This window comes from Cryptomeria japonica, chromosome 8 (genome assembly GCF_030272615.1).
Source record: "Cryptomeria japonica chromosome 8, Sugi_1.0, whole genome shotgun sequence".
Taxonomy (NCBI): domain Eukaryota; kingdom Viridiplantae; phylum Streptophyta; class Pinopsida; order Cupressales; family Cupressaceae; genus Cryptomeria; species Cryptomeria japonica.
The window spans coordinates 719,757,037-719,769,710 of record NC_081412.1 but is presented as its reverse complement, the minus strand read 5'-3'; the positions used below and the strand labels follow the sequence as shown (position 1 = coordinate 719,769,710).

The window sequence follows — 12,674 nt, the reverse complement described above, 5'->3', positions numbered from 1 at the left end:
GTGAGAGCATACTCACCTACTACTTTTAAACAAGCACAATAGACAATGGTTCTTTTACCTTTTAGATTACCTATGTGATATTACCTTACTGAAAACACATGATGCAAGTTGCACGTTGCTCATTAACCCCTTAGTTAAACTAAGTGAAAGATATTTGATTTTTTTTTCACTTCACAAAAGACTCCTAGTTAAACTAAGTGAGAAATGCATTAAAGTTGCTCAAAATAAAACCTGCATGCACACAAGTCAATAGTTTGAAAAAATTGGTCTTGGACAGTCGAACTTGCAAAGATCTGTTAGCTAACAGATTATAAAATTTCAAAATTTGCAAATAGAAGGTATGAAAATGCTAAAACAACAAAAGCACTATCCTATGAAACAAAAACGCTAACCTACAGAACAAAAGCATTAACTTGTGCAATGAAAGCGCTAAACTACATAGTGAATGCATGATTTCTCTAATAAAAGTGCTAACCTAAGCAATGAAAACACTAACCTATTGAACAAAAGTGCTAACCTGAGTGATAAAAACACTAACCTATTGAACAAAAGCGCTAACATGAGTGTCAAAAGTGCTAACCTAGGATGTAAAAGCGCTACCTTATTTCACACAGGCATGAAACAAGTTTACAAAAGCATTAATTCATTTTGTTCTAGCGAGAATTAGACAGGATATTAGAAAAATGATGTGCGAGGCCTGAGCCCCACAGTGGGTGCCAAAAATGTATCAACTTAAGTTTCACCTCAAAGAAATTACCTGCAAACTCATTAGTCCATCATGCAAATATTGTTGGAATATGTGCAAAGTATGTTGACATGATGATATTGTGTTGTCATTGATAAAAATATGCTGAAGAGAGAATCGGTAATATGCTGAAGAGTGAACTGGTAATATGTTGAAGAGAACCAGTAATATGTTGAAGAGTGAACCTGTAATATGTTGAAGAGAACCGGTATATTGAAGTTAAGCAATTGGCAAAGTGAACCAACATAATGTTGTGAACCGGTATATGTGCAAAAGGTGAAGCGGTATGTTTGTCCAAGTGAACCAGTATATGGAATGTTTTCTATCAAGGTTTAATATGGTATGACTACCGGTTGGTAGTCCCAGCCTCAGGGTTTCTAGTTGAAGTGTTTTGAGCCGGTGTAATTCAACCGATGGCATTGTGTGATGAGTTAGCATTGTAATGGAGATCAAATCTTGTTGCCACGTCAGCCTTGTGCGCATGAAGGATCTTGCATGAAGGGCATTGATCCTATCTACCTCGAGAATGTGCGAAGTCCCTGCAAACGGTGAAGAACGCGTGATGGGTTATCGCCTCCAAGAAGCAGTGAAGAACAAACGATGGAGAATGTCTTGAGATCTGTTCAAGACCGTTGTATTCAAATGCAAAGTGTTCAATGGTCAGGATTGAACCGACTGAATTGCTCAACCTAAATGTTTAGGGTTTAGGGTTTATGCTACCGACCTATCTGTTTCCTATAAGGTTGATGTTGTGTTTCATGTTGAGGTTGTTGGCAAATGTTGTGTGTGTATCTAAGTGTAGAGATAAGTGATTCTTGCTAGACCAAATAAGAGAATTGATACCTGCAAAGTGTGTGTGCAGAAGGAAGGAACTAAAACGGATCTGTATTGGCATTGAGTGCTATTACCAGATCATTGTAATACCTGTTGATCTCTAATCACTTCAACAGTTGGAAAATCCCTTAACAGGGTAGCTTTAACTAGCTTGTTGTAAATCCTTTAACAGGGTGACTCAAAGCTATTGAGTTCATAAAATCCTCTAACAAGGTAACCTTTAATAGGGTTTAACCCTTAACCGGGTATTCTAGCCATCCCTTAACTGGGTGATCCCTAGCAGGATCGGTTCCTAACAGAACCTGTTGTAACAGTCTTTAACTAGACTAGGCTCCTAACAGAGCAGACTTCTAAAGAGTGCAAAAACAGCTTGTGGGTATTCACCCCCACCGTGGTTTTTCCTAGTTGGGTTTCCACATGAAAAATATGTGTCATGTGTGATGCCTCTTTCATGTGATGTTTTGTTATTTCTTGTTTAGTGGTGAATCATGTTGTTCTAGTAAATTATTGTATCTCTGATGATAGATTATCTGTTTATGCATAAGGATGAAGTGGAAATGAGAGAGTAGATTGTATGGAAAGTTAACTATTGCCAGTTTATGTCTTTCACAGTCTCATTATGTTTAACCGGTAGTAATCTGGTTTAGACCGGTATTAGTGTTTGTCTATCAAGTGCACTGTTTGTAGTCAAACCGGTTCAGGAAAAGTTTTTGTGTCTATACTGATTCACCCCCCCTCTTAGTATCGGTTTGGTACTTACTGTTCATCATTGAGTTATCAATTGGTATCAGAGCGTCCTCCAGGTCCTCTGTGTTGTAAGCTTAACCGCTTGAGGGAAAGATCCTATTGTAATGATGAAGAGGGAAGGTCCAAAGTTCAACAGAGATAACTTTAAAATATGGAAGGATAGAATGAAGATATACATCAGAAGCATGGGTGCTCAACATTGGAGCTATGTTGAGAATGCTTATGTTATCCCTACCGGTACTCTCACCAATGACCAAAAGAGAGAGATTAAGGAGAATGGGCAAGTCATGGAAGCCCTAATTAGTAGTTTATTTGACATTGAGTTTATTGATGTTCAGGACAAAGAGAATCCCAAAGAAGTATGGGATGCCCTTGAGAATATCTATGGCGGTGATGAGCATGTGAAACAAGCTAAGGAAGAAAGCCTTAGGGGAAAGTTTGAAGACATGTAGATGGTTGAAGGAGAGACCATTCAACAATATGGAATATGAATCAAAACTGTTGTTGGAGATATCAAGAGTACAGGTGGTAAAATGGAAGATTCTACTGTTGTTAGCAAAGTTTTGAGATCCTTATTACCGGTCTATGCAATAAGGGTTGCAGCTATTTAGGAGTTGAGGTCTGTAGACAAGAAAAAGGTATCCCTGAAATCCATCATTTCAAAGCTAACATCTTATGAGCTAAATAATTATGATGGCAGTATTCAGAAGACTGAATCAGCCTTCAGAGCATCTACTGCACCATCCAGAAAAGGCAAAGAAGCTAGTACCAGTGGTGAACCAAGACAGAATAGAGAAATGGATGATGAGGAGATCCTGATGGAATTTGAAGCTCTTCTTGCCAAGAGACTTCCTAAGGGAACTGGTAAATACAGAGGTAAGCTCCCTTTGAAATGCTTTGCTTGTAACCGGATAGGACACATTGCTGTAAACTGTCCTAATGGTGATAGCAAGGACAAACTGAAAAAGTTCAAGAAGTTCAAAGGAGGAAACCAGAGAAACTATTTTGTAGCAGTTGACGAAGGTGTCACTGATGAGGAATTAGAAGATGAAGAAAATGAAGATATTATGTTTGTAGCAGTCAAGGAAGATGTGTCAGACAAGAAGGCTCTTGTATCCCGCTTTGATAATTCCAGTGAGTGGATTATTGATAGTGGCTGTTCTCACCATATGACTGGTGACCGGAGTAAGTTTCTATCTCTAGAAGAGTATGATGGTGGTGTGGTTCATTTTGGTAATGATGCACCATGTATGGTAAAAGGCAGAGGGTCCATCTCTCTGAATGGAAGAAGCAGTGTTGACAATGTGTATTGGGTAGAAGGTCTAAGGCACAACCTTTTGAGTGTTGCTCAACTGAATAATAATGGACTCACTCTGGAATTCAAAAATGGACTGTGCAAAATCAAAGGAAAGAGTGGTGAACTGATGGCTACCGGTATGTAGACCAAAGGTAACCTATTTCAGCTAAATGCTAATGTCAGTACATGTCTTATGGCTAAGTTTGAGGACAATTGGATATGGCATAGGAGACTCTGCCATGTAAACTTTGACAATATTGTGAAGGCCAGTGAGATCAAGGGAGTTAGAGGATTGCCGTTGCTGAGCAAACCGGAAAATCCTTTGTGCAGAGAGTGTCAACTGGGGAAAATGTCTTCCTCAACTTTCAAAGGTAAACCTTTCACTGCAGACAATTTACTTGATCTTGTGCATACTGATTTGTGCGGTCCTATGAAAACTAGGAGTGTGCAGGGAGATAGGTATTTTATGATTCTTACTAATGATTGCTCAAGAATGATGTGGGTCACATTATTGAAGGACAAATCTAAAACTTTTGGAAAGTTCAAAGCCTTCAGAGCACTTGTAGAAAAAGAAAGTGGTAAGAGGATTAAGTGCTTAAGAACTGATCAAGGAGGGGAATTCACTTCCGGTGAATTCAACAAATATTGTGAAGAGAATGGCATCAAGAGGCAACTGTCTGCCCCCCGGACTCCACATCAGAATGGACTAGCAGAAAGAAACAATCGGACTGTGGTTGAAGCGGCTAGAACTATGTTGATCCAAGGAAAGGTTGCTCACACCTTTTGGAGAGAAGTGGTGAGCATTGCAGTCTACACAATGAACCAGGTACTCATCAAGAAAGGAAAGGATAAGACTCCTTATGAGTACTGGACCGGTAAGACACCAGTAGTAAGCTACTTCAGAGTGTTTGGTAGAAAATGTTATATCAAGAGGAGTGAACATGAGAGAAAATTAGATGCAAAATGTGATGAGGGAATATTCTTAGGATATTCCACCAAGAGTAAAGCTCTCAAATGTTTCAACAATAGGACTCAGAGAATTGTTGAAAGCATCAATGTTAGGGTTGATGAAAACTCTGATCAACCTGAGGAAACTAGCAGAGAGCATGTAGGAGATGAACTGGTAGTAACCTTCTCGGAACAGGTTGCAAATCAACCCAGTACCAGTAATTGTGCTCCTACACCGGTGGATGTTGATGCTGATGAAGATGAGGATGAAGAGGAAAAGCAAGAGGAATCTGTTAAGAATATACCTAGGTATGTAAAACTCAATCATGATCCAAAGCAGATCATAGGAGACATTTAGGAGAGATTCCTTTAGCTTCTAGAAAACCAAAATGCACCAACATCTAAAAAATGATACTTAGATGTTTAAAACGGAGAATAAGAATTGAAAAAAAAAGAAAACATAATGAAATGGTAGTTTATTATTGTTGAAGCTTGATAATAAGCCAATAAACAAATCTTTACAACATATTATGTAGATTTATTCTCATTAATTGTATAGAATCATAATATATTTTTAGCTTTATATTGTGTGTAGTTCACAAGGGAAGGAAGGAGATGAATTCTTTAACCAAATTAAAAATCACATACCTATATTCAAGAATCACCAATTTTGTAGTGATGGTTGTTTTTCACTATTGTCCTTCATAGTGCATGTAGTTGGATAACTTTTGATGCATTGATAGAAATCAAGGAGCATGGTCGTCAATCTCCATCTTTTGAGCCATAAGTTATATTCGTTTTGATAGCTATCAAAGATTTTAGAAAATTCATTAGTGATTTCAAGAAACTTCAAACTTGTCAATGTTTGCTTTTTAAAACTTTTTTGGAGGAGATTTTCACTAGTTGGAAACTTTTGTCAACATTTTGACAATTTACCAAACTTGTAAACCAACTAATCTCAATAAATTGATATCTTTCCATTGGGACTTTGAGCTTGAAGAGAAATTTGTTAGTGATTTCAATGGGTCACGAACTTGGAAAACATATGGTGCTTTACTTGTTGGCACTTCAAATATTTTTTTCCTTTTAAAATGAATGACAAGTGGGAAGAAAGACCACTTGTTAGGAAGATGGGGAGTTTGAAAGTTGAGGAAAAATCAGGGAGCTCATGAATTTATGAAATAATAAGATTTAGAAAAACTCAAGATTAATGATAAGGGAGGATCACTTATAACCTTTTGAGAACTTTGAAGATTTTAAAGTTTCCTTTCCGTTATGGTTTGATTAGGACTAACTTGACAAGACATCACAACGACCAGTTTTTTGAAAAAGGGACTTAGGAATTGTTTATATAAAACACCTAGGTTGCGTAAAAATAAGTTTAAATAAGTTATAGTTAGGTATTGGATAATTGAAATAATTACATGTGAAAATCTACATAGAAGTAAATATATTTAACTTGATATTAGATACATGCATAAAGAATGAAGAAGATTTTGAATCTATATGATGTTAGATTTTGAAAATTTAATGTCTCTTTGTTAGTGTAACTTTTTTAGAATTTTGCATTGGATCTTTGCCCTATTACAAGGAAAGCTTGTGGGTCTCTAACAAAATTGTGATCATAAATTTGTACATGTGCTTTGGATTTTCTCTATAATTAGCAGAATTCTTTGTTACAACTTTTTCTGATGTGTAGTTCTTTGTTCTACCCTTTTTGAGAATTGAGAATATAGATAGTATTTATGAATACTTTGGCAGGGCCCCAAGCCACGGGGGTATTGTACCATAATCAACCCCTTAAATTAAACAATATTGAAAACAACAAGTAAGCACCTAAGATGTAAATTCTTTACTTTTCTTATTACGCCCTAGTGAATTGTGTTGGTATTCATTACTCTCTAGGATGATTATTCTATTGTACTTGATGTTCACAATGATTTTTTTTAAATATGAAGACATAGCAACATATCATACAAAGTTGTGTTCATTCGACACTAGGATGAATGAGACAAAATGATCAAAATTAGACTTCAAAAATTCTAAATTAAGGTGGGATGAGTCCATGACTATAAGGACAACCTTATGACTAATTACTAGTCATAAAAAGAACTAGCTCATAGTGAATAGTGTGTGAACATATAAAATAGGATAAATAGTAGGTGCATTAAAGAATACATGTTAAGAAAAGTAGATAATGTAGAATACAATCTCAACCTTACATAAAATCATATCATTTATTAATGTTTTTTCTAAATTTTTTTTCTTTTAAAATAGACATGAAACTAAATTAAAAATAATATAAATATATAAATTTGACCATCACAATTAAACTACCATTAGATATGAAATGAAACAAAAGAGTGAATAAAATTTGAACTTATGTTATAACAAGATATGTTGCATAAGCTTTCGTTATTTGTACCGTTTTGTGAGCTAAAGAAAGGGAACCGATTAAATTACAAAGAAACAGCATAAAACTAAAACCTTACAGAATTAAGCAAAATCTTGATCACTTCGAGTCTTCGACATAAATTCTAATGTGCTTTTCATGTGGTGAAATTTTAACTAATCAAAAAATAAATGAATTGGCATTGTGAGAAAAGTATAGCATGTTGTTACAGACCCTGTTGGTTATATTCATAGTGGAAGCCTGCCTTATGGACGTTGCGTTTAGCAGAATCAATGACTAGGGGGCTCACTATGAAGGGTGTGCTACTTCCCAATATGCACACCAACACTGCCAACCAAAGGCACTTTGGGGCAACCACCAGATACATTGCAGTCACAAAGGTGACCACCATCCCTCCCAAGGCCACCCACAGTATTTTCAGACCCCACCCTACAGCCCCTGCCAAAAGCCCAGGGACCCCTGGGACTGCCCATACCAAAATCAAGGCCACTATCATGGAGCTGCACATGGCCACGGTGTCTGATATAACAAACACCTAATACATCAAATCAACAAATTAGATCAATTAATGATATCGAATTTTCATAATTTATTAAATCTGTTAATTAGATTCTAGATTCTATTGTGTAATATTTTTTATTATTAACATTTCAGATCACGCTTTGTGATCCATCATCAGAATAATAGCACTCTTTATTCTGATGGTAGATAAAAAAATGTGATCTGGAAGACTGATATAACACTTTTGCTTTATCAAACCAATCAATCTTCTAAACAAGTAATTGCACTCAGATTTATGCAAAACAATTCAGACCTGCAAGAAAAGAACTTGAAAACAGAAGACAATCTGAAGGAAAAAAGATAAAAATTTCATCTTAACCCATACCTTAAAAACTACCCGGTTTATCATCACTGCTGTTCCCTCCTCGTCCCTGCCACCAGGACCCTGATAAAGTCCACCAGGCACAGTGAATGCTGCTGCAAATGTGACCGTTGCAATAAGGGCTGCTACAACAGAAAGAGTTTCTGCCATTTTTTGAAGAGATATGTCTGCAGAATTAGAATTAGAAGTGGGTTTATTAACTTGGGTAGTTGGGAATGTTGGGTTCTCCTTCAAATCCTCAAGTAAGTGTTCACCATGCGTGCAACCGGCAGATCTCAGTGCTTTCCAGATGGAGAGTTGTGCAAATGAGTGGCCTCCTTTGATCTGTGCTAGGTCTAATGCAGTATGGCCTGCTTTATTGACTGCTTTGAGATTGAGATTCAATGCTGCCATGGGTGGAGATGGGGACAGCAGTAGGTTTACCATCTGTAATCAGAAACAAAATAAAATATATCAACATCAATGAATACTGAATGCTAGTTTTATATAAAGATGTTTACACTCTGAAACATGCATTTTTATATGCTTTAAAGGTATTCTCACATTTTTAGAAGTCTTTATATAGGCTTGCTTAAAAAAATTCAATGAAAGATGTATTGGAATTCTGAAAAGCAGTATTCACCAATATGGCATGTTTAAATGTCCGTTATTTGAGTAAGGAGAAACAAATGGGCGCTTCTTCTAACTTTAGAATTAACTTTTTTCCATTTCAGTCAATAATTTTAGTGGCTTGAAACATGTATCTGATAGTTCTTTACATACAAAGGAGGAAGTCTTCAAACAATGGAGACAACTGTGACATGAAGTATATATATAGTGTCACAATTAAAGAGATGTACACTGTTTTATATTCATTCTAATAGAAGCATTCATATTATATATTTCTTTCACATTTGACTTTAGTTACTTAACCTTTTATATCATACATATTTTTGTTTTATTTATAAACATAATAAACACTTTCTTGACTTATTGTATTAGATTTTTTAATTTCATTTTACTTTTCTAGATTGCCTGAAGTGACATAAACTTATTATATGAGAATATACTATTGTTTTGTTTCCTCTCGGATATCTAGAAGAAGTTTCAATGACTAAAGCTATGATTCAGTCATTGCATTTTGTCTGAAGACAATTGTTTGGCTTCCTTCCATATATCTCGAAGATGTTTCAATGATTTCAGTAGTTCAGGTAACACTGATTCATTGCATTTAGTCTGAAGCATCAAAGAACAAAGATTCATCTAGACATCTATGGTAGCAGATAGAAAGAAAAGATAATCAAACAAACCTCTAATGAGTCTTTTATGGTGGCTAAATGCAGCGGTGTGTTCCCCTCCTTGTCTGGCTCATTAATCAGTTCAGACATCTCCATTCTCCTTTTCCTCAGCAAATATCTGACCACTTTGGATTGCTCATTTCCCACTGCCAAGTGCAGAATGTTTCGTTTATGCTTTTGATCATTCAGTTCAATACAGTCTGGTCTGCAGTTCAGTATCTCCTGAAGTATGTGGGCATGCCCCTTTTCAGCTGCAATATGAAGAGGTGTCATTCCCTTCACATTGAACTTATAACAGGCAGAAGAATCCGCTTTCAGCAGCTCTTGCACTATTTCCACATGTTCGTCTTCCCTAGATATTGCCAAGTGCAATGGAGTGCTCCCGAATTTGTCTGATGATTTAGCTAATTTTGGTAGCTCCTGTAGCAAATAAGCTGCCACATCTGCAAAAAATGAAAGTATTGTCAAAAAGAAAGAAGAAAGAGTTGGAACTTATATAAGAGTCTAAGAATGCACTGGCAGAGCAAAGTTGCTGAAATATAAGAAACTAAAGTTATATTAATAACCATAATTACCACAAACTGTAATATTGGTGCAAGCAGCAAAGAGATTATTACAAATCTCAAAGATAAAGTTTATATAATTAAAGATAAAATCAAGAGGAGAATCCGAAGATTTTTATGACAGCTTCAAAGCTTTATCTGCAGGGCATGGCATCGCCAATACTTAAATGGGGTTACAAGACTTGGCTATAGGTGCTATATATTTAGCCATAACATAAACAATGTGCTCGAGCTAGAAAGAGTTGAGGGCTACATTGAACCTAACCTCAAAACTATCATCAGCAACAGCAGAAAACTTTTATGCTCGAGATAAGTGAATTGAAGGCCAAGATTTTATTCAGCATAATTTGGAAGCAGTCATGAGTAACCAAAGAAAACTATTGTATTTTAAATAACTGAACAGAGGGTGAGATTGGTGAGGCTTGATATTGTTCTCGGTTAACAATGAGGAAGACCCTGCCTACCATGATTTCTTCTTATGGTAAAATCTTGTGGTACATACACAAGATGAGGCTATGTACAATGATTAGTAGTCTGGACTCTGTCTTGATAAGTTAACATTGGTTTAACAAATCTTCTTGTCAGATTGTTGAAAATATGTCTGGTTATTTTAACTTGAAAAAGATTATCTAGTCTACAGAGGCCTACTTTGGATCTAATAGTGGAATGCTGAAAACTTGAAAATGTCTGAGGATGCAGAATATGCAAGTTTTTATCTTGCTATATATAAACATTACTCTCAGCTTATAGTTAGCTGTGTAGGCTCTAACGGTGTCATAACTTCTGCACTCTGATTCATCCAATATTGTGAATAACATTTTTGGAGGAAAAAGGTTCTGGACTCTAATGAAAGTTTTTTGAGTTATACAGTTTTCTATTCGACTATTATCATAATCTATGGTCTCTGTTTTTTATCGAACTTTTGTAACCATATGGAAAAAAATTTATTGTTCCACAATAGGGTCTTATATTAATTTACTTAGGCTGAGGCTTGACTCTGAATTTTAATTGTTATGAGATTTTTTTTGATATATGTTGCTTGGCAACAAGTTTGTTGTATATAAACTGTACAATATATTATGGAATTAAATACAAAAATCAAAAAATCAAAAGAGAAATACACAAGATCTACAAAGGATACAAATGAATGAGGGAGGGAATCTAGAGATTTGCAAATGGTGAAAAGAAATTAGTAAAATGTATGGATCTTACAACAAAGTAAAGAAACATACATGTCTAAGGTATAGATTTTGTAGTTTTTATATAAACATGGTATATGAGTAGGATCTATCAGATTTTTTATTTTTCACTGATTAGGTAACAAAACAGTTTAAAAATTCAAAATATTGTAGGTGATATAGATTTAGGGAGTACCCATTTACTATTCTTGGAACATTGATTTACATAAAACCTATGCCATGTTACAAGCACACAGCATCACAGTGACTTACCTTTGTGGCCTCCAAGTAAAGCTGCATGAAGAATTGTTTTATTGTCATGGATACGTTCTAAAGTCAAAGAAGTTGCACTCTTGAAAAGCTGCACAACCACCTTCAGATGTCCCTCCTCGCAAGCCTTATACAGAGGTGACTCCCCATTCTGGTTGACAACACTGGTTGCATCCTCATTGCATTTCAACAAAACACTTACCACATCCCCATGCCCACCTTTTGCAGCTTCATGTAGCGCAGTATTTTTCTCAGCATTTTGAAAGTTGGTAAGATCTTCAATCTCTGCTGTCTGAAATCCTTCCACATCCTTGTCAACCAAGAGTTCTGCACTCTTATCATTCAACAATTCCTTCACAACATCAGCATAACCCCTTCTAGCAGCCTCATGCAATGCTGTGTCCCCCTTACTGTTGGCCACCTTCAGAAGCTCTGGCTCCAAGCCAAGAATCTCCTTAACAAAATGAGCATGCCCTCTCTTGGCTGCAATGTGGAGCACAGTATTTCCCTGAGGTGTAATGTCCTTCACAATCTCATGATCTTTGGAGTACAGATTTTTCAGATTCCCAACGTCTCCTTCTAGGGCACACTCATACAATTTCCTGTCCATGGTACTGGCTACTGGAAGGACTGCCATTTCATGTCCCATCATTTTTTATTTCAGAGAGGTTTTCTATAATCTACACAAACAATTCTCTGAAAAGTTAAAAATAGACCCTACGGACCAATTTGTCTAAAAGAAGAATGACATATATTATCAGCCATTATCACTCCAACTAATAAATAGTTTTCTTAAAAGACAAATACAGTTTGATAGGTATTTAATATGATTAAGAAATCTCAGCAAAAACCAACACAACCTATCTTCAATGCTCTATACTTCCAAACAATTAAAAAACATAATTTTTTTAATTGAGATCAGACCATCAGATGATGTCTGAATATGGCACACTACTGATTTTCATGGCATTCTAAATTCATCAAAGTAAAGTTTAATGATTTCAAAAGAATAATGTACATGAGGTTTTTACAGTCCATTAGATTGAAAGGAGCTTCTGCAAAAAAATAAGAACTTAATCTTTATCAAGGTTTCAGACCCATTTTATAAATTAATCAAACCCACTAATCTTGAAGAATACTTAATTAGCATTTCAGGTGAACAATCTGATAATCATAACAGGCCCACCCAAGAGAAGAAATAATTATATTTTGAATATATTCATATTCTTAAAATGCCCTATTGTGCTTTTGGGTGGTACCCACATGCATTTGTGTCTCCATAAAGAAAGAACTTCATGTCGGTTCCTTTACTTTAGTTCCATGTAATGACTAGTCAACATTCTGAGATTTCTTTCCTTGGTGGTTCACTTTTGTGGATCTGATGCATTCTTTAAATTATTCTTCTCCCATCTATCTATACATTATATGCTTTCTTTTCTCTCTAAGATTGTCTGTCCTTTACAACAGTGTGATCTTAAGCAAGTGCAATTACTGAATGAAGTAGATATTAACTGGATCA

At 35.7% G+C, this 12,674-nt stretch overlaps 1 protein-coding gene across 1 annotated transcript; it reads right to left on the bottom strand.

Moving 5' to 3' along the window:
* Positions 1-7,048: 7,048 nt before the first annotated feature.
* LOC131074224 (ankyrin repeat-containing protein At5g02620) lies at positions 7,049-12,313 on the bottom strand. The gene is made up of 5 exons (XM_058010798.2): positions 12,174-12,313; positions 11,159-11,835; positions 9,157-9,587; positions 7,871-8,293; positions 7,049-7,519 (listed from the first exon to the last, which is right to left on the bottom strand). The coding sequence occupies exons 2-5, from the start codon at positions 11,805-11,807 to the stop codon at positions 7,190-7,192; spliced, it is 1,833 nt and encodes a 610-aa protein (XP_057866781.2). The 5' UTR covers positions 11,808-11,835; positions 12,174-12,313; the 3' UTR covers positions 7,049-7,189.
* Positions 12,314-12,674: the final 361 nt, after the last annotated feature.